Source organism: Dermacentor variabilis, chromosome 5 (assembly GCF_050947875.1).
Source record: "Dermacentor variabilis isolate Ectoservices chromosome 5, ASM5094787v1, whole genome shotgun sequence".
Taxonomy (NCBI): Eukaryota; Metazoa; Arthropoda; class Arachnida; order Ixodida; family Ixodidae; genus Dermacentor; species Dermacentor variabilis.
The window spans coordinates 97717746-97739649 of NC_134572.1; the positions used below are offsets into that span (position 1 = coordinate 97717746).

Genomic DNA, 21904 nt, shown 5'->3' on the forward strand with positions numbered 1-21904 from the left:
GCACACATGGCGCTGCGTGCTCCGTCCGCCTCAATTCCAGCAGAAAGTCCGGCCATACCGATTTAAACCACTTCATTACGGTTCACAGAACCGTTTAGCGCGTAGAAGACGCACGTCATGCTAAATAGACCGCGCGAGTGCGAAAACAAACACCACAAAACTATCGCCGAACGTACACCTGCCATGCAAAACAGAACGCTCGCCCAAGCCAGCATGCCGACTGCCCATAGATGACGCCACTGTGTAGCAATATGGAGCCTATGACAACGTAGACCGCAACATATTGTGGGATATTCTGGAAGGGGAAGGCTTAGGTGACGATTGTCTACAGCTTTTGAGAGAGATTTAATTTGAGAGATCTCGTTGTTCGCGCATTTGCCCCACCTCACTCGTTATGCCGCGCTTCGCGGGTGCAAGAAACGCACTTCCCTTTTACTTCCTTCGCATGGTTGACCCTAGTGTGAGTAGCCCGATTGTCCTTCGAAGCACATTGTTGAAGGAAAGTTTAACGTGATCATCTGGTGGCATACCTTGGGCTCGCAAACGACAACGCACTGATAGCTTTCTACCTGTCTTACATTGGCACATGTGCATATCACCCGTAGTTTTCCCATGAAAAAGAACGGACTTATCATCTATTTTCCCTTCAGCTTAATTCTACATTCCGTATTGTTCTATGGGAGTATTTTATTTTCTCGCCCGAGTGATATCTGCCCTTTTCAGTCATTTCTTCTTTCTTTTCCTTTTTTTTTTTGCCACACCTGTAACTATACGTACCGTAACTATCTGAGAGAAAGATCCTCTCCTACGCACGGGGCGCTTTTTAGGAAGTCTTAATTCTTTTTCTTTTTGATTCTGTTGACTTGCCGCGAAGCATATGTACAAAAAGAAGAGCAAGAGGAGGCAAATAAACGCGCGTATCCCTGCTGGATGCAGGTACTGCCGCAATAAATTTGCGCACTTGTCTGCTTAGCGCTGTTCTTTTGCTTATTCCCCTTAGCGCTGTTTTGTGCAATTTCTGCTGATTGAAAAGATTACTTTCTGCAATTTGCTGACTATGCGTGCCGAGATCCTTATCTTGCTGTTTTGCTCAAAAAGTATGATCTCTATATTTTGTTTTGTTTATCCGTATATCGGTGACGCCAGAGTCAGCGGAGCTCCGGACTGTTCATCCGTCACTGTGCCAGGATTTTCAAAGATGGAGCCCATGGGGAGTTTTGCAGCTTGTGGAACAATTATGGGAAACAAAAAATACATTACTTAGTGCCTCTGGCACTAAATCCCTTCATGTGAATCACAAATTTCAGTATAGCGACCAGAAACTCAGCATATCAGTAGCCTTGTATTTTAGTAACTCCGAAGTCACAGTACGGTGAACTGTTTTGTTCTTTGTCTTTAACAACTTCCTTCTTATGATGTTTACGCAGTATGTTATTTTCATTATTGTACTGTGCTCCACAGATGGAAAATTGTTTTTTTTTACCATTTAGCAACGTCACAAAATATGTAATCTTCTACTATTTTGCAACTTTTTATTTCATTCGATATTTCGCGCCTTCGTGCGGTCATTGTATGACGCTATGCTATTCATACCTGAGTGGCGACGCCTGGTGGGAGAATCTGAACTACATGCAACCCAAAGCTTCATATAGGGCGTGGAAAGCTAGCAAGGCTACAACTATTTCCTTTGTGTCCTCTGTCTTTACTCACAACAAAGAAATAAACTTCCACTTCAATGAAGTTCTGCTTCTAAAGCGCAGGTCTCTCTTCGCTGACGTTCACTGACGTCACAGTGTGCGTCTTGACTAGCGCTGCGAAGGCTACGGCGGAGCGGGGTGGGCCCACAACACTCTGCCTACCGAACGTCACCGTGGCTCTCAGTTCAAATATGATTTTGATTGGTCGCGCAGACGCCATTACTTCCGATCTTGACGCCTAGCTATGACGCGCCAAACGCGCTTGTCCTCAGCGAGCCCCAGTTCGCTCAGTCAGCGGACTCGTCGCGGCACCTTCCGGCGGCCGCTGCATCTATGCCACGTAGCAGACCGCAGCTACATGCAACTGTAGTGCATAAGGGCAGCGTTTGCTTTGTGTCCGATAGGGCTTGAGTGCGCGCTCGCGCTCATATGCTCCAGTCTGGCTGGGCTACGTGGTGCGGACTTGCTTTGCCCTGCACCAGCTTGACCGACAGATAGTAGGCACATCAGACTCGCGCATTTTGAAGCGCTGCCAGCAGCTCAGTACGGAGCGAAGTCTGTCAAGGTGTCTAACCATGAGCGACCAGGAGTAAGCACGCGCTGGCGAGCATGCGTGTAGTCCGGCCGAGTTTCGCGTGGTTAGAGGCTAGTTGAGTGTTCAAAACTTGTCGAAATTAGCGAGGCCTGATGGCTATGACACCGATAAGCCGGGTGGTCAGAGTTTAAATACTACGCGGACGCCGCGGACGAGCGTGAGCAGACGACAGTCAGCTTCTCACGGAAATGCGTGATTTTTATCGAAATTCGAAAGCAGATTTTTCGCTTACTTCAGCCTGTTTAGCTGCGGCAATAAATGTAAACAGTAACAGGAGGAAGGGGCGCACTGATCCAATCCAAACACCCTACTTGATTGATGTCAGCTACTGGTGAATAGCAGCTCCGAATGGGAATCTGCTATATTACTAAACAAAGCGCCCAGAAGAGAGTGAGGAGCAGGTCCCTTTTGAAAAGAGAGCGTTTGAGAGAAAGGTGACTCCGTGCTTCGCTTGCGAGATCCCCACGCCGCGCATAACTGCAACACTTGGCTGAGATGTTAACAGCAGCGTATGCTATCCGCGGACTATATTTTTACAGCGAAGCTGTATATAGCTGGGGTTCTCTGTACTTTTGTTCTCCGTGAACAAAAACTACCATCATCAATAGGTCATACCCCCGTAAGCAAGCAAAAAATTCAATGGCTCATAGCCCCGTAAGGCAGAGGCTACAAGCACTCAGCAAACTGAAACGAACAGTGCTTAAATTTTTTTTTCTAATCACGCATACAACGCACAGAACAGCATGTCGAAAAATGGCTCATACTCCCGTAAGCAAGTAAAAAATGTAATGCTTCATAGTCCCCTAAGGTTCATGGCTACTCTGCGTGAATTAGCTGCGATGACACTACCCCTGTTGTCGTTGTGGTTGATTTCAACGTGGATGTGTGGATAGCGAAAAAGGAGCGGTTTACGCGTTCCGTGTTGCAGACATATCGCTTGCGATGCCACACCGATACGGCCCAACCGACCACCCAGTGGCGCATGTGCATCGGTTTACATCATCGAAAAATGCGTTGCAGTTGCGAGTGAAATAATGGCCACCGATCAAGAGAATAAATGAGTGTGCCTACCTTTCGTAACGATGACCACCCGTCAAGACAACAAATGAGTTCGTACCTTTGTTCAAAATTATGTGTCACCTCCGTGTCGTGCGCTAAACAGCTTCGCTGGTCAACCACCTTCAAAGAGTGGAATGACTCATGATTTTTTTCACGAAGGCCTAGGGGTGTTTCGGGACCCGTTTTATTGCGGCCTGTAGTTTTGAGGCGTCAACAACAAACATCGCGGCCTGTACTTAGTGGGCAGCTGCTGCGACCCGTAATTTGACCCACTACCTCTTTCTAAGTCGCAGATTGTCACATCCACTGAGGGGACCACCACGGCAAACGTGTATTCTGTATACGTGAGCGATAACCATCTGTTCCTGGCAGCGTCTCACGGTGTGACCGTACCGTAGACTTGCAGTGATAGCGCTTAAACTCCGCGTGGTCTTTTACAGCCCCCGTAATTATTTATGTATTCTTGTCGCGAAATCAGCCACCCTTATTTAACTGCCGCGTAAACAAGGACAATATTTTTCAATGTGATGCGAGCCACCGATAGCGTGCTAAATAAAAATTCATAATAGATAGTATCAAACGTGAAACAAAATTTTATAAGTCATTAAAAAAGGTAAGGCAATGCAACTAGAAAAAACACGAAGTTAATATTGAAGAACAAGGCAGCCGACCGCAGTAAATAACAACACAGAAAAAAAAAACATTGGCTATGGCTTAGGCACCTAAATCTTGTATTTCCAGATTTTGTTTTTCGGATAATTTTTAGATAGGCACTTATAACAGAAGAAAAATACTGTGCCGAGCAAGGTTCTACTTCTACTGCAGCATCGACCTACCCACGCATCGATTTTTTGCTTTCTTCTCTTCTTATATTTATATTCCATTTGTTCGATGCAATTCCTGGCCAGCTCCCATGGTTGCCCCCTGACATCGACAACAATAACCGCCTTATAATGCACTGCTTATTATCAATGCCATTAGTTAGGGAGAAGGTTGGAGACTTCGACCGAGAGAAATTGGCCCCCGGCACAAATCCCCTCGTTTCCTGTCCTGCTCTTCGTTCTTCTTGGTCTGCAGCCGCGGTTTTGTCGGCTCGGAGCGTGAGTGCGTCGCTCCTTCTAAGCCGCACAGAGCTCGGCGAGTCGCCTTGAATGCGGCGTCTTCGTAAATCAAGCCGCGCGTCGGCAGCGGCCAACTGGAAATAGAGGCCACCTGCGTCGCACCTGCACGAGAGCCCGCTGCTCGACCCCGCGCGTTCCAACAAGCAGCGCAGCCCCCCCCCCCCCCCTCGCAGCAACTGAGAAGGCGTCCCGACGGGGCGAGAAGAAAATTCGCTTTCCTCGCGACGCAGATTGTTTCAGGGCGCTCCAGTTCACTGCGCGCCTCCCAGGTGAGTGTGCCTTTCGTGCGTTTGTGAGTGCGCATTTAACCTGAGCGTGTGTGTAAGTCCGCCGAGCAGCGGGGCACGCGCACCGCTTAGCGCGCGACGCGCCAATTTGCATACGTGGACGAAGTTTGCCGGTCGATTTTCGCTCGTAATCGAGGTTGCCGTATCCGGAACCCGCGTCCGAGGTGGTGTTGTCCGAGGAATCGGCCGGGGGCTTCTGCTTCGAAGGACGCCGTACGATGTGTAGTTCTCTATAGCTAAACGTTTAGTTAGCGCTGTTCAAACGTCGATGGCGAGAAATTTTTAATCTATTTTGTGTAGTGCAGGGGTGCCAATTGATCACGGCTCCCAGAAAACGGTAGAGAGCCAGGCGTGTAGAGTTCAGTTGTAGCACGTTGGTAAATTATTATTGAAGCGCTTATTATATTATTGTGTCCGCACGGAAGATTGCTCCGTGCACTTTTTTTGAACGCTTTGAATTCCCGTTGGAAGCAGCGACGCACACACACACACACACACACACACACACACACACACATATATATATATATATATATAGATATATATATATATATATATATATATATATATATATATATATATATACATACATATATTAGTTTCGTAAGGGGAGACGTTCTCACTCCACAATACGCCGCATGTATATAAGTTGATTACACCCAGCGGCAGGCTCTCGATGCGGTAACTTACATTGTCGCTAAGCCTAACACTGCGCTTCATAAGTCTAACAACCAATATCCACTCAAATATTTTCACGACTGGGGCGACACGAATGTTACAATGCAGAGAAGCCGCTTTTAATAAAACCAAGCCTGACTTTGAAGTGTAGTTTGGCAACGAATTATCCGGGATATGCGTGAAACTCGCTGCAGAGGTTCTCCCTTGCTTTTCAGAACCAAGCACCGCCCACTCTCGCGTGGCGATGTTGTGTGTGTGTGTGTGTGTGTGTGTGTGTGTGTGTGTGTGTGTGTGTGTGTGTGTGTGTGTGTGTGTGTGTGTGTGTGTGTGTGTGTGTGTGTGTGTGTGTGTGTGTGTGTGTGTGTGTGTGTGTGTGTGTGTGTGTGTGTGTGTGTGTGTGTGTGTGTGTGTGTGTGTGTGTGTGTTTTAGAAGTGTTTATAATTGACCGACTTCATTCGCTACTATGTCCGATGTTGCTATTAGCCTGCACTTGTTCTTCGGAGTTACGTTAGCGTATTAACCACTTCTCGTATTCGAGCCCTGACTCAAGAAGAACTGCGCGTGATCACATGAAAGTTGTGAAATGTAATTTAGAGATATCCCACCCCAAGATTAAAAGATATCCCGCCCAAAACTTAAGGAAACATTCAATGACTTTCCACGTATTCTTCCCCCGCAAATATTGCTCTGTGCCACAGTGGGGCGAAACTATGTAGAACGCCAGTACACTGCGTGTTCTTATTTCTTCTTTTTTTACAGATACCTCACAACTGCAACTATTCGTAGTATTAATACTTAGTCTACATTCCAAAAAGATTTTCTGGCTCCATCTAATGCAACTAAATTTAGTAACATTGATTACTATATTGTAGATTTTTAACAAATCATACATGGTCACAAGTTTACTTGCATCCACCCACACTAATAATGCATTGCTCACCAACGGACGTTATTAAACGTTGTGCGGAGCAACGACTTCAAAACATTTGGCTCTTTGCAGATGAGGACGAACGTAGAATCCACCTGCACTAATACGCTAGCTGAACGACATTGACACGGTTTATTCTATATCAAGTAGACGAAGCATAAGTGTTGTCGATCGTATATTTTTATACACAACTTTCGAGGTTAGGAAATATAATAGCAGGAGTCCATGGAGGCAGGCAGCATTCGTTTCGTGCATTTGGTTATTGCTTTGAAGCTTCTGATGCCTCATGCCTGAGTCCATTGTGATTTCGCTTTTGCAAGTATGCCATCGATAACACGATGCGAACTGACCCTCTGCTATACAAAGCACAATAGGGGGAACACAACAAGACTTCATCGCACGCAGTGACACGGAGTGTTGCGCGCAGTGCATAGGCATTGCACAGCGAAGTGCTTCAGCGGTGTTTGCTAGCTCGTAGGTCAGCGTCAGTGATTGACTTACACGCCTCCGAGATCCGGGTGACCTTTCGTGACTTTTAGCACTTGCGTCTGTTTTAGAGCCTCTGCTGAGTAAGCGTCACTTTATTTTTTTTTATATTCGTTACGTGTGCGCGTAAGAAAGAATGGCATCGTGGATGGTGTCCGCTACTCCTTGCTCAAGCTAACAGTACAAAGCAGTGATGGGCCGGCTCAAACAAACATACATAGAATAAATATACACAGTAAGAGAAAAAGTAGGAACTTGCTGCCGCATACTTGACGAACATTTCAAACTGACACATCTGCATTAAAACTGCTTTATTGAAGACCCTAACAATGCAAGCTTTCTGTTAACTATTGCAGATCATGTGAAAAAGGATGGTAGCTCTAGAAGTTGTAAAGGGACGATATTGCTCGAATAGCTCTAGTTGTATGAACTAAACGCAAGCGTCAAATGGTGGCAATAAACGTCAAATGGTCACAATGCTGTGTTCGTGCATGTTTAACAAATAATTGTCCAACGCAACGTTCGCCTCTAAAGGAGAAACACAGACGAAAATGTCCGCAGTCTCTCTCTCTCTCTCTCTCTCTAAGTGCGTCCGCGCGCGCGCGCGTGCCTGCGTGCGCGCGTGTGTGTGCGTGTGTGTGTGTGTGTGTGCGTGTGTGTGCGTGTGTGTGCGTGTGTGTGTGTGTGTGTGTGTGTGTGTGCGTGTGTGTGTGCGTGTGTGTGTGTGCGCGTGTGTGTGTGCGTGTGTGTGTGTGCGTGTGTGTGTGTGTGTGCGTGTGTGTGTGTGTGTGTGTGTGTGTGTGTCTTTTTATTTAGTACATTTGTACCTCTGCATAGCTTACAATAGTGAGCTCGCATGGTCTATGCGGTTTGTGTAGCATCAAATATTTAAGCAAAATCTTCAATAACTGCGCTCTGACTAGGCAGATTGAGTGAGCCGTACTGACAATTTACAATTTACGCTGCAGATGAATGCTTCGCCTACGCCTCCTGTTTAGCATGCGCATGTTTCGTAGACACCGTCCTTTATTCAAAGGACACAAGTAGCACGCAACTCTTAAGCATAACATTTGATGGACCTCCGATACGCACAATCATGGGCACTAGAGTGAGCTGCATGTGTTCACACATTCGAATGAGGCAAGAGCTCATAATAGCTTTTGGTGTAAAATTTGTGATGTCACCGCAGTAGTGGATTTCGAAATACGGCGGTTACATCTGTAGTTGCGGCAAAAAATTTCCTATTGCGTTTTTCAACTATAATTCATGACCAAAATGTGCTATTAGCGACGTGGTCTTTCGAACCTGTTTGGTGTTAGGCAACCATCCGTCTGTAACGTAATGTTAGCACCGACTAGCACGGCACTAAAGGAATATTTGTGCAATGACAGGCAGTGAGCGACGTGGCAATGCACGATGACAATAGCGAACGTCTGTGTGCGTTGTTGCGTGCGGAAAAACGACTACGTGCGTCCGCTTACACACACGCGCACAGCGCATAAGCACCTTAGTATGAGCGCTATCGTTGTGTCCCGTTTGCTCTATCTTATTTCTTTTTTCTGTTGTTGCCAGAGCATTGTCATTGGAAACACGTGAAAGGCGCCTTGAATCGACGCACATATATCACTTATTGCCTCGAGCACTTCTCAGCGTTAGCCTCGCTGGTACACTAATTGATTATTTGAAACGCTGATGCAACATTAAGTTCGCGATAGCTAATACAGGACTATAGTAGTATTTACAGTGCGTCATTCGCGTTTTTTTTAGGCGTTCCAAATAATTAAAGCAAGTTCGTGCGGCACTTTTTTGGCAATCATTTCGCCGTGGTGCTGGTGCGCACATCCATTTTACGTCCTGCGATGAATGTAGTCAGCCCAGAGCCACGAATGCGCTGTGGTTGTCAGTTGAAACCTTTTTCGGCCGCGGTTTCCGCACGGAAATTGTACAGTCCGACAGCCCTATCGGGTTACGGCCGAAATACCTATAGACGTAAGCTTGAGGTGAATCGGTACACCCGTGCCCTTGAACGATCATGCACGCTTCACAGACAGCAGCTCCTTGATTGATGGATTGATTGATTTAGTGATTTAAACATTCATTCACTCGTTCGTTCGTTCGTTCGTTCGTTCGTTCGTTCGTTCGTTCGCTCGTTCGTTCGCTCGTTCGCTCGTTCGTTCGCTCGTTCGTTCGTTCGTTCGTTCGTTCGTTCGTTCGTTCGTTCGTTCGTTCGTTCGTTCGTTCGTTCGTTCGCTCGCTCGCTCGCTCGCTCGATGGGTGTGCATTTGTTTGGCTCATTCGTGGATTCTTTAACTTGGGCTTAAATCTGAACACTTACAGCTTCTCCATCCTGCCCACGTCGCAATGGGGCAGGCAGCCATGCCGGCGTATACATTCTGCACTAACGAACACCGAGAATGCCTTATCGTAGCTCCGTGAACGGCACAAGTGCCGCGTGACGCCTCGGCCAAAAAGAGCAATCGCCGCACAAGCAAAAAAAAAAGAAAGAATAATAGAGCCCGTTTCCGCTTGCACGCTCGACGTCTGCCTTCCTCCGCCCATACGTTCGCGGCCGGCCGTTAGTCTGTGAGCGGCGCCGTCACTCAGCCTGTCACCACGCTGAGGCCCCGAGACCCTCGGCTGAGAGCGGGGTGACTGTGTAGGGTCCGTGGCCGCACCGCTAGTGCCCCAATTTTCGAACAGCCGCAGGTGGATGCTCGCTGGTCCTGCGCTCCCTTTTGCTGCCGGCCGCAACTGTAAGTGCCAGTTTGGTTGTTTCACGCAGCCTCAGCTGCGTTGGGCACGCGCTATAGCGGCGTATGCAAGCGGACGTCTCCGTTGTTTCCTGTCATGATCCCACGCCTTTTCCTCTGTTTTCATCCGAGTGGCGCTTACCGATTACGCTTCTTTCTTTTTTCTACATTCATTTATTTGCTATATACTTCAGGACGCTACATTGATTGTTTATCCTCTGCTCGCATCCCCTCCTTCTAGCCTTCTATTTTTATTCTCTTTTTCCATGTGCCCCAGAAACCAACTTTGTTGTTGTCTTTTTCATTCTTTCGCATTCTATTGGCCTCAGCCAGCTAGAGAAAGTAATTATATACTCTCAGTCTGAACCATACTGGAACGCGACATTGAGGAAGTCGCGGCCCCGGCACTCCAGCCTCACTGGCGACCAACAGTAAACTTCATAGACCGTAAATAGGGTGATACAAGCTAGTTTAATTGACCATTTTACTGCTCATCCAACCATGTCTTTGACTATGTGAACACGAACAGCACTACTTTACACTCAGCGTGCGTAAATGCCGCCACGTGACTGTGGTACTTCCGGTGTCGTGACAGCCCCAGGGTCAAGTCATAGGATAATTGCAAATTAATTGGTTTTTACAGTAGGCGCAAAGGCGCGCATGATAAAGCCCACTCTCGCAATCACAAGATTGGGCGGTCCCCCACTGAGACTTCCTTTTCGGCGAACAGAAAGCATCGTGAGCTTCACTCACGGGTTAGGGTGGATCTCACAGTCCTTATATTATTGCAAGTAGTGATGTGATTGCCTCGTTGTGCCATGATTATTGCTTACTACAAATGTAAACAAATATAAATCTAAATAAAGCATGTGGAGGCACCTATGCCATTGCAATCCGAATATTAGTACCCGCGGGCAAGCAAACTGCCAGGAGTGTTTGACCGATCGATAAAGGCTAACTCGCAGCTGCGATGCATGACGGGACACTGAACACGCCTACATGCGCGGAGACACAAAACGTATGTATGTTCGAGACGCGCAAGTTTACTATATGCCACCGCGTTTCACAGTGTCAATTACCGGCATCAATCAACCGCGATTCCCATTCTCGCTTTGTGTCCGTCTGGAATCTCGCACTCGTGAGATGGGCCCCCGAAAGTCCTTTCGCGGAAAAATACCTTCAATCGCCCCCTTTTGACCTTAAGCGTGGTCTTACGTAGCGCTAACTTGACAAAACACAACAGCGAAGGAGGGGAGACAAACACCAAGCACTACAGACGCACCTGACATTCCATTGCAGCGCTGCTACGTCCTGCCGCCATGACACGCCACGCGTCGTGAGCGAGGCGGCTTGCGGGCGAGCTTCGCAGCAGACGGACATCGACGCCTGCGTTGACCGGGATTTCAGCGTCGCACGACTGGTCGTCGCAGTTTTCGCCACTCGCTAAAGTGTGGCCGACGCCCGTTCGGCCCGCCGGGTGTCCGTATGACAGCCACGGTGCGCTGAGGGTTGAAGCTGGCAGCTTCTCCTGCTGTGTGCGCCAAGCTGTGCGACGAGAAGGTTACGATGGGTCAAGTCCTCCAAAAAGTTCACGGTTCAAAGCAGCCCAAGGTGTCATGTTTTCGACGCAAGAAGCTCCTCTGCGAGTTCAACACTTTCTACGGTAAGATCGTTGCTCTTTTTCTTCTTTATATATCCACTTTGTTAACCAACCCATCATTTCCTGCACCGGACTGTTCTAGTAGCCGGCGATCGGTGCTAACCACAAAGTAACAAATTTGAGCGTAAATTTATCTTCGACGTGTCGATATCAGAATCACTACACTTGTCCAACTTTCGTAAACTCTACACGCCTTAACAGTCAATACCTTCAAAGAAAATATTTAATAGTAGTAAAGTTCACCCCTATTAGACATTCTATGTCTAAGAATGTTGCATTATTTATTCTAAGACGTGCCGAGAATATACTTCGCTACGCTTGCCGATAATACAACGTGCCGTTGCAGACGTGATAAATTAATGTGTCAAAATGTATCCATACAAAATACAACTTCCAACAATACAGACGTTCTAAGGAAGGTGGAGACTTGAAGTGAATAACGGCGGTCGAACAAGGGATGTCTCACATTGGAGCAAGCATTTTGATAAGATAACTTGTCTTACACTAGTTCCCTAGTTGAATCGTACGCTCCAATTTGAGACATTGCTCGTTCGACCACTGTTGATAACTTGTACATTGGAAGCGTGCTACGCTGTAACGTTTGGGATTTGAGCTAGTTGTGTACGTATGCGGCAACATTTTTTTTTCTGGGGAATCGTGCGAAAGACGAGACAAACGAGACCCGCCTATTGCGCTGTTTGCTAACACACACGCACAACGCACAATGTGCGTGCCTTTGCCTCTCGTTTGTCCAGTTTTTTTGCGCTGTTCCTTCCGAACATATAAGTGTTCTGATATCTTCAAGGAATCAATGTCATGCTGATAAAATATTGCCATCAAGAACCGTTTCGCTCGTTCGCATAAAGAGAGCTTCAGCTAAGCAGGTTAGAATTGTCTGAATTGTAATGTAATTGTAATGCCTTGGACATGTTCCTCTGCGCTTGGTTCTACCAGTTAGTTCAAAACTGAGAGCGTGCAAGTCGTCGTTCTCGTATAATGAGCGGGCAAACTGTCTTCTTTTCAGACCTTAACAAAGACGGCGTCATAACCATCGACGATTTCAACCAAGCCAGGCTGGTACGTCATAACTTATAACCTGTATGATTTCCTTTGTACAAGTGCCTATTTTACTTTAAAATGAGATAAGTTCAAAACAAGAGCTTTGCTCTGGCCCCTGTGCCACAGTACGAGTTGGGATGATGTAGAAGGTCTACTAAATGTGTTAAGACGCACCCCATAAACTATACGACGACCTTTTCGTGTTAACGGAGTTAACAACACTTTGTTTTCTAAGAACTCAAAAACAGCTCTTGCGCCAGTGAAAACCAACCTTCCGTAACAGGCACGATAGCTCGTACTCTCAAGACGTTAGAATAACTTGCAGAGCATCTTTATTGTTCTTTGGTGTCCTCTCCATCAAAGGCCAAGTACTTCTGAAAATCAACTCTCTCGTTTGTTTGTTTTACTTATTGTTCGTAAATGGACTTCTCCGGTGAGAATAATAAGATCACAGCCTTTGAGCTTTCGCACAAGCCGACGCGCGCGGGACAAAACAAAATGACAACACAGGCAACTGGTGAACCAGTCGCGAGAAAATAAATACTCTTATAAGCCAGCGTCTCTTCATATTAGCACTTTTTGCCTGACCTGAAGCATGGCTTCTGAGATCGGGTGGCGCATGCTGTCTTCTCGCGCTGCCCGATCTCGGGGACAATGCTTGAAGCAAGCATTCCTCCTACCACGGTCTCGGGAAGTTAAAAGCGTAAATCCTTCCTTCCTAACAATGTCTAACAATGGGAAAGGGCCTCAGACAAAAAGCTGCACCTCAAATAGGTTGAGCAAGACTTCATCTACTGAACTGTGTCCTAGAATATGACGACGCAGCGTTCTTACTTGGTTACCCGAATGTTTTACTCCTAAAAAAGTGCGCCACGATTTCACCACCCACTTGTGTAAGTCGGAAACAGCTTGAAGTGCGTTGCGCACTATTGGCTTCCCGCAACATGGCTCATGATTGGCAAGCGGGTTGCCTTTTATACCCTCTGTCACGGTGTCTGAGTAAGGCTGCTATCAACTATGCATGAAGTCTCGGTGTTCATGTGGCTTTGTGAATTCTGACAGATATGCTTTCATGAATTCAAGTGATTTTTCTAAAGATATGCAACTGCCATGTTTTTATTTACATTCATTGCCTATGGAACTACCTTCCCATTATATTTAGGTGGAAATGACCGCGAATCCTTTAGTACTCCACTTGAACCTAATTCCCGAAACTATGACACGGACTCTTCTTTTAGACCAAGCATCTTCTACTTCGATACCTTGTAACACAGGTGAAACAGAGTTCAACTTTACAAAAATGACAACCTAAAGAAAAAAGAAGTAACAGGCGTACAAAATATTCGCCCGCACATAAGCGCCAGGCATCGACGGTGTAGCAGCAGCTGTAGAAATGTATCCCTCCGGCGGAGTAATTTATATGGTCTTTCAACGTTATAGGGCATATGAAGAGAGTGTAGGTTTAAGTAGGTCAAAATGCAATGCAATGTTTCATAGGTTGACGCTCTAAAATCATTTGCTTCGACCTAAATACGTCACTTTTATATGTTGCGCTGTGAAGGTGTCCGGTAAGTTTTCGTACTTATCTCCGCCCCTCAAGCCCATGTTCCGTCATTTCCTGAACGTGTAAAATTAAGTATGTCAGCGTGGTTTCCTGTACGAAATGTCCCATCAACTGTACGTGAACTCTTCAGAAAATGGATCACAAAGCATTTGGTATTGCAGCACAGTAACTCAGGGTTCATTAGGTTGAAATTGATGCATCCAATCAACGTCATACGTTCCTGCGCACAAGCTTGGCAAGCCTGATCTAACATGTTCTTGACTGGAAGTAACGCTAAAGGGCAGTTTCTGCTGATTCTGTTTTTGTAGCTGCGATACTCTTAAAAGATTTGCATAAAAAAACGTTTTACAAATAGAATCATCTGGGACGGACGCTATTTCGATTTGTACGTATATTACTCATAGAAAGGGCCTCGAAAAACACCTTCTAGCAGGGAGTGTCCATCTATAAGACGTTCGCATGTGGTTGCTTGCAAGTGAAACTTCAATCTACAAAGAGAAACACATAACACCATGAAACGATAAATTGTCATTTACGTTAATTAAAATATTCAAGCGATGCCTTCTTCGCATCGACTACGTATATAGGGTGTTTCACGTGACTTGAAGCAAGATTTAAAGATACGCAAATGCCATGTAGCTGAACAGAACCAAGGTAACGTTTGCCGTCGCTTGGAGATACACAGATGACTTTTTTTTTACAGCGACGCTGTATGTACCTAGGATATTTTTCCGTTTGTGGGAAAACGCTATCATTATCTAGGCCAAGGTGATAGTGCGAAAATGATCCAAACGCAATGGCACATACTCCTGTGCGCTCGGCGACCTGTAACACGACCTTGAACTACCCTTGTCACACATGGGACCAAAAGAGGTCCTAGGCAGAAGGGTAAGAACAGAACTTTTTTGAAATGTGTTTAATACAACCTTTTTACAAAAGGTACTGTTAAAAAATTCAGAGCCCTTCCACTATGTGAAGATGGAAGACCAGCCAAGCTGTATTGCTCAATAGCTATATTAGGTTCTATATGGAGATTATGCTATATTGGCAGAATATAGGCACCAACACGCAACTTCGTTGTTTGTCTCGACTAGCTTGTTTTTTTATTCTCTTATCTTTTTATATGTTTATCGTTTTATTTCCTTATTCTAATATTTTTTTTTATATTTTACTCTTTATTTTTTATTTTTTACCCACATACACTCACGTTTCGATAAGCATCGTCATAGACTGGCGTTTGGTCAACAACATTCATAGCTCCGGCGTATTGTTTTTGTCAACAGAGCAACTTCGTTCTTTGTTTCGTCTTCTTCTTTTCATTCTTATTTTCTTTTCTATTTTTTCTTCTCTTTATTTTTCGATTTTTATTCCTTACTACTTTTCTTTCTTTCTTTTTCTTTTTTCTTTACTTTATACCCATACACTGACGTTTCGACACGTGGTTCCCACGTGTGACAAGGCTAGTTCAAGGGCGCGTTACAGGTCCCCGAGCCCGGAGGGGTATGTGCGATTGAGTTTGGACCCTTTCTGTACTATCACAAGGATCGACCCACATGAAGATTTGTTTTTCTCAACATCTCGGGGTCACATTTTTTTTTCCGCATCCTAGCCATGGACAGCTTGGCTGTAAAAAAAATTCTCGGCGCCAACCACGCGAACGAGCTCGTGCCACTGCGCGTGCGTTCGTCGCCGTCGTCTTATTCCACAGCTGGCTCCCATAACGCTCATCATTCCAGCATAAGTTTTCACTTCTCTTCCGTACTCGTAATGGTGAGGCCGCGTTTATGGGGGTATGAGTAACTGTCTTTACGTGACGGATACACTTAACCACATACGTGATACGCGAATGTGTGTGCGTACCCATATTGTCACGATGACCACAGATTAGGACAGTAAATATGTTTGTACCTTTGTTCAAAATTATGTGTCACCTCTGTGTGGTGCGCTAAACAGCTTCGCTGGTCCCCTCACAGATTGGAATGGCTCATGATTGCTGTGGTTGTTTTTTTTTTCATTCCGCCTTATTACATAATCAGACTTCATTAGTTAACCGACTTCTCAAATATTATAGTTAGATGAAAAGCGCCGATCATAAAATTGTGGAGCAACATGAAACACTCCCGATAAAGCTCTCTGTGTCTCAGTACGTGTGTTTCCGAGCATGAAAGAAGCCCGCGAATACACTCAGAGTGCCTCGAGCAGCCAATCACGCGGGAACTTTTCGTCTATTTGCGGGCTTCGTTCACGCTTGGAAAAAACACTTTTATGCAGCACGTATGGAGCAATAGAAAGCTGTATCGCAAGTTTTTCATGTTGTTCTACATTTTTCTCATTAGCACTTTTCGGCTAACCATAGTACTTGACAACTTCATTAATAAATTATTAATACTAATTATGTAATTAGGCCGAATGCAAGAAATCATCTGAGTATCTCCAAGCGCGAGCAAACAACATTACCTTGGTTCTGTCCAACTACGTTGCATTTGTATGTATCTAATGTTTGGATCGAGTTACATGAGACACCCGGTACATTAAACATAACTCAAATGGAATGCGTTGTTTCCGTTCGCACAAACGTAGACTTCGCGGCATACATACAAACCTCTTAACAGGCTCTATAACAATGGTTTATGGCATAAAAGTAAAATAAATCCTTAGTTTTTCCTTTTGCAAATACCATTAGTATTCTCGACACGGGCAGCACGTCCCAGCAACACTTGGATCCCCCAATTAAGCAAAATACAAACTAGATATTTTCTGGAAGTATTTATGAATAAACCGGAACGCCATGCGTAGCACCCGGCTTTCCGAATAACATTAAATTGCTTGTCAATTAAATGACGAGACGCTTCTGAGGCAATATCAATGGAGGGCCCTGAAAATGTAAATTGAGCGTAGAACGTGGGTATACAATAGCGTAACGCGTTTGAGACTTCGAGACCCTGGCTCGTTCTTTTAGAAAAAACGTTATGCGGATAATTTTAAGTGCACATATAAATTACATTACGTAAAACGCAGTCAGCCTGTGCATCGACATAGAGAACTCATTGCCCTGCAGGAGACCTGTACTTTACCTTAGTTAATCTTAGTGTGCAGAATGGACCTAACCTTAAATATTGCTGACTTCCCCTTATGTTACCAGCTCTGTGTAGTCATGCATTTGCGCTCTAGGTTCTAGAGTTTCAAGTGATTAAAAAATTTCAAATGACATTAGTAGACAAAATTCCATTAATTTTTCTTCTGAAAGCAAGACGCATTATCCAAGAAAGTCGTCCTGCATGGATCAAATGATGTGCGACTCCTGTCTAACCGGCGTATATATTTTTTTTTATTCCAAGCATATCTGCAGGCTGAATGGCTGGAAGGAGGGATGTCCAAAGTTCGACAAGACAAAGGAGCTCTTCGACGAGATATGGACGCTGCTTAGACAAGATGCTGACTGCGACTCAGACGAAAGGATCACCTCTGAGGAATGGGTAGGCTAGGCTAACCCAACATAGCCTCTCCTGAGCAATAGAACGAGTCATCAGAATTCAGGAAATCGTTGAACCGACATATACATACACGCACATATGTACGAAGAAACCTACGTTGAAAAAAATTGTCATTGCCTTGACGCAGACAAGTCGCCTTGCCGAAACGTTAGTAGCCTAAAGTGACATTCCTTGTTCTACTACTACTACCCGTCACATACAGTTTTCAGGAAGCCTTGTTTCAAATATATATATATATATATATATATATATATATATATATATATATATATATATATATAGAGAGAGAGAGAGAGAGAGAGAGAGAGAGAGTATAGATATATTTATTGATTTATTTAGTGGAACACATGTAGTACCGTGACTTTAAGGGTGAGTTAATACTGGCACAAAAACGCGTGCGATCTTGACGATTGCTATTCTTTTCCTTTATTAGCGGTGAAATATGAAAAATCGACCACAGAAAGTGCCAGCTATCCCAAAATCTTAGCTAAGAAAAACAACAAAACAAAGAAAGAAAGGTAACGAAAGAACAGTACTGTAAACAGTCTATACGAAACAAGAATACATTAAACAAAGCAAGTTCGTGCATTGTGGAAAATCTAGAGACAACAAAAAAGTGTAACATTACAATACCAAAAGAAGCATGAGCAAGTAAGTTATAGGAACAAGAAAATTAGAAATGCACATAAACCGCTTTTCACAGAAAGCTGACGAAACTGTCCGCGAGAAAATCCCGTAGACCTTTAGGACTCGACCTCTATTTGTTGCGGCACGACCGGAGTTCAAGCACCTTTTTGTACACGGAAAGGGCGCTGACCTAAAACGTTCTGACAGCTGTGAACGATCTCTCGCAGCTTGCCATGTTGATGAATGTTAATAATTGTAGTAGTATAATTCAATGTGCACTGTAACGGCCGGATAACGTAGGTCACATTTCTCGTACATGAAATTCAGGAATAGTGACATTCTATGCTTCATGTCAAACACCGGTTCCTGTAATATTTACATTTTATTTTTCAACGTTTAGATGCTGAGTTCAGATATACGAGTAAACTGTAATGTGATATGCTAGCTTTGTTTGTTTTAAACTTTCTATAACCTGCAACTTGCACTATTGTACGTGTGTACCTGTTAAAAACGCTGAGGGACAGAGCCATAAACTTGTCCTCTACAAATTTAACATTTTTTTAGTATTTCTCAAGACGGGCATGTTAGACGGACGGCGAAACACAAACGGCAAGCTTACAGCGGATATGTATGGTCTTCCTGGTTGTAGAGTACTGGATCAGTCAGACTCGCATCGGCTACCAACAATTTCGCCCGATTCCGTGTGATTCATGTACGCCGACTTAAAGAAACAATATTGAAGGCACTTTTCTCCAAAAGAAATGTCGCAGGAGGTTGTTTTATGCAAACTAGCAGTATCATCCTCCTGATCAATCGCGAAATCATTAGGGCCCAGTAAGCTTATGCGCGTCTCACAAGGCTAATCTCAGTTTGAAGCGCCCGCAGTGGTTCCTGGCAGTGTGCTTTATTTGGAGTAGCCTCTTACTTAATGCAGTAAACAGCTTCGAAGCGCTCACACTGAAGAACGTGTTACATATGTTAAGAAACTTCCAGAAAATCCCAAGTAAATGCGTGCTCACTCTTATTTTAGTGAACATTGTACGATTAGGTCACGGCTGGACTAGATATAAAAATGCGGTCTACGCAGCGATTTCAGCCATGTGCGCAAAGGCAAGTTCTCCAACGTGTAACATTCGACGCCTTAAATGAGTTTACAGTTAAGATAACAGAAAAAATATAACTTCACCGATAACGAAATATGAAAAAGCCTTAATTGCGCATAACAAACTTGCCAATGTAAACTGACTAAGCGAACGAGTTCACTTTTTCTCTTCGAAAATATAATCAAGTTTCCCGCAATTTCTGACGTTATACTAGTTATGGCTCCAGTAATGCGTTTAATTCCCTACACTCGCTTACTTTTTCGTTCTCATTTCTTAATATCAATCGCACGTTAGGACTTTCAGACTGACTCCAACCAAATAAGTGAATTTTATTAGCCCGACATTTCGCAGCCAATCCAGCTTCTTCTTCAGGGGTTATTCTTCGGGGGTGGCGGTGTACAGCTTTAACAGAGTCTTTTGTAAAAAAGGAGGGGAGAGTACGTAAGGTGGGGAGACACTTCTCAGACGGTAAGTGGGGGAGGGGGGGGAGTGTAAGGGTGAGATGACTGCAGTGGTGTTGGTCGGCTGGGATGACCGGTGCGGGGAGTCAGTCTGAAAGTCCTAATCAATTTCCCAACAAGACAGGTAATTCTGTCGAAATGTTTAGTTTCAGTCTCACGTTTCATGCCATTTCAATAGCCGATTTCCATTCCTGTTGTCAGTTGTTATAAAACGCAATTTGCTATTCCTCTCTTCATCAAGAGGCGAATTTACATCGCATTCTTCGTTCGCATATTTTTCTACAGATAATTTCTTTTAATTAGAAGGATTATAGGTATTGTAAGTGGACACCGTTTGCACAATGTCTAAGATACTTACATCACTTTAAGACGCTACTCCTACTTCGCGGTAAACGTCACGGATAAAGTTATTTAATTTTACCCTGATAAGTGCTACAGTACAAAAATGAACTATTCAGCACCTCAACACACTTTTTTAAATAGCTGCAATAACTGCAGCCGTGACTCTTCGGTCGCGAGCTAATGGCAAGTTCGCGAGTGTATTAAAGCCACACTCGTCTTCACGGCTAGGATCTGCCTGTCTCCCCTTCCAGATACAACTTTGGGAACGACGCACAAAGCTAGAAAGCCAGGACCAGGAGGAAGGTGCACCAAAATGGCTTGTCGCTTACCTGTGGTTCCGTTTCAACATGTACGACAGGACAGGTGAGCGTCACTCTGTTTTCAAGTGTCCGTTGATGTTTGCGTTGTAGTCTTCCGGTCTGTACATTAAGGCTTTGAAAAAAGTGCTGCAAGCGAGCTTGGGACCTCACTCTGAGCCCCTTGCCTTGTCTTCTACCACTACCTAAAAAAATTTGAACGAGATTTCCATGAACTGGAGTCTGACCTGAGTTTGCCTTAGCTTGCAGCCGAAGAATCGAAGAATACGTGCTGAGCTCATTTACATCATGCGCCAGACCAAGGCTACAGTCGTGTGTGTGTGTGTTAACTTGTTTGTTTTTTTGTGTCTGCTAGAGAAGGAGATAGATTCACTAATATTCTAATTTATTTCATTATGTTCTCTTGCAGGGGACGGCGTAATAGACTGTGACGAATTTAGCTATGTACTGGAGGACTTTGGCATACCTCAGAGGCAGTCCAGACAATGTTATCTAATTATGACTGAGGTTCGTTCTTTCTCTTCAAACATGCGCTTCTTCGTGCTTCGCTAATAAAACCGTATCACATTTATTGTAACGTAACTACTGGGAGGAATTGCTACAGCCAACTAGTTCTCAGAACATTTTTCTTCCAGATCCATGTTCCTTGAACATTATATGAATTATATAGCTATTTTCTGTATACAATATCGATTGTGAGCAGAAAAGATGCGCACACACGTGATACATGTTAATGATTCAACTCCGAACATGTCTGCACCATATACGAGTACTAGCATGTTATTGTTCTTGCATAACGAAACATGTTTTGGTAGCTTAATGTTTTCTGCAAGTACGTGCCACACGCTATAATTACATTTACCGAATGGTTATCTTTGACTATAATCTCACATGCCGTTCTCGTGCTGCTTGGTATGGTTGTGTAATGATAAAAAAAACAATAGACTATGTTGGTTCAATTTTCTTGGGCATCAGTGATTGACCACTTGCTATGGCTAATGAATTCTGCAGAAATCGCATGGTAGATAACCTTTTACGAAAGGAAAAAAATTATCATCCATCTGCACCGCACCACGAATCTACATAAGAAACTCGCATGGGTGTCCGTATGGATTTCCATCTGGGTTTCTTCTTTAACTTCGTGCTGTAGTGCAGATGGATTCCAATATTACCTCTTTCATTTCTCATCACTTGCAGCGCGAACAGACCCCCCCCCCCCCTTCCCTTCTCACGTTTCTGCATCATTTCCCATTCTTTAGAACGACACAAGGAAGTTGGACTACAACTACTTCTGCGAGCTCGCTGAAGAGTACCTGACTTCGGAAGATGAGTGCGCGCTCGGTAACTTCATCACAGGAAGGCTCGATTTTCGCCATTGACTCTAGTTACAACTCAGTGTCCACTCGCACGCCGATGTCGCTGAAGTGACGTCGTTGAACATAACCATGGACAGCGACGGGCAGTATTATTCTTCTCGCTCGCCGTGCGCAGACTTCGTGCACATTCAGGTGGATCAATGTATTTATCACTTCGTCTACCAACGGACGTGTTGTGGGCTACCACCTTACGCAGCGGAAAACCGACGTTTCCGTGTTTTATAAGAAAATAAATGTTTTAAAGGCCCTATATACGGCTGAATTGACGTTGCTTGTGCCTTACTCCTTTATTATAAACA

General features: G+C 44.6%; 1 protein-coding gene across 2 annotated transcripts; it reads left to right on the top strand.

Annotated features, from left to right (window-relative positions):
- Positions 1-4593: 4593 nt before the first annotated feature.
- Positions 4594-21871, top strand: Scp2 (Sarcoplasmic calcium-binding protein 2). 2 transcript variants are annotated; one of them, XM_075693094.1, is made up of 7 exons: positions 4594-4741; positions 10902-11265; positions 12287-12339; positions 17224-17361; positions 20164-20275; positions 20639-20736; positions 21489-21871. In XM_075693094.1, the coding sequence occupies exons 2-7, from the start codon at positions 11169-11171 to the stop codon at positions 21606-21608; spliced, it is 618 nt and encodes a 205-aa protein (XP_075549209.1). In that variant the 5' UTR covers positions 4594-4741; positions 10902-11168; the 3' UTR covers positions 21609-21871. The 2 variants fall into 2 exon arrangements, with proteins under 2 accessions (XP_075549209.1, XP_075549210.1); XM_075693095.1 differs by lacking the exon at positions 4594-4741 and adding an exon at positions 9436-9605.
- Positions 21872-21904: the final 33 nt, after the last annotated feature.

Bases quoted from the DNA above. Each gene is read 5' to 3' on its own strand.
- Scp2 (XM_075693094.1), top strand. From the start codon at position 11,169: ATGGGTCAAGTCCTCCAAAAAGTTCACGGTTCAAAGCAGCCCAAGGTG. The intron at 12,340-17,223 runs GTACGTCATAAC...TTTTATTCCAAG, and splicing joins ATTTCAACCAAGCCAGGCTG to CATATCTGCAGGCTGAATGG. The intron at 20,737-21,488 runs GTTCGTTCTTTC...CCCATTCTTTAG, and splicing joins GTTATCTAATTATGACTGAG to AACGACACAAGGAAGTTGGA.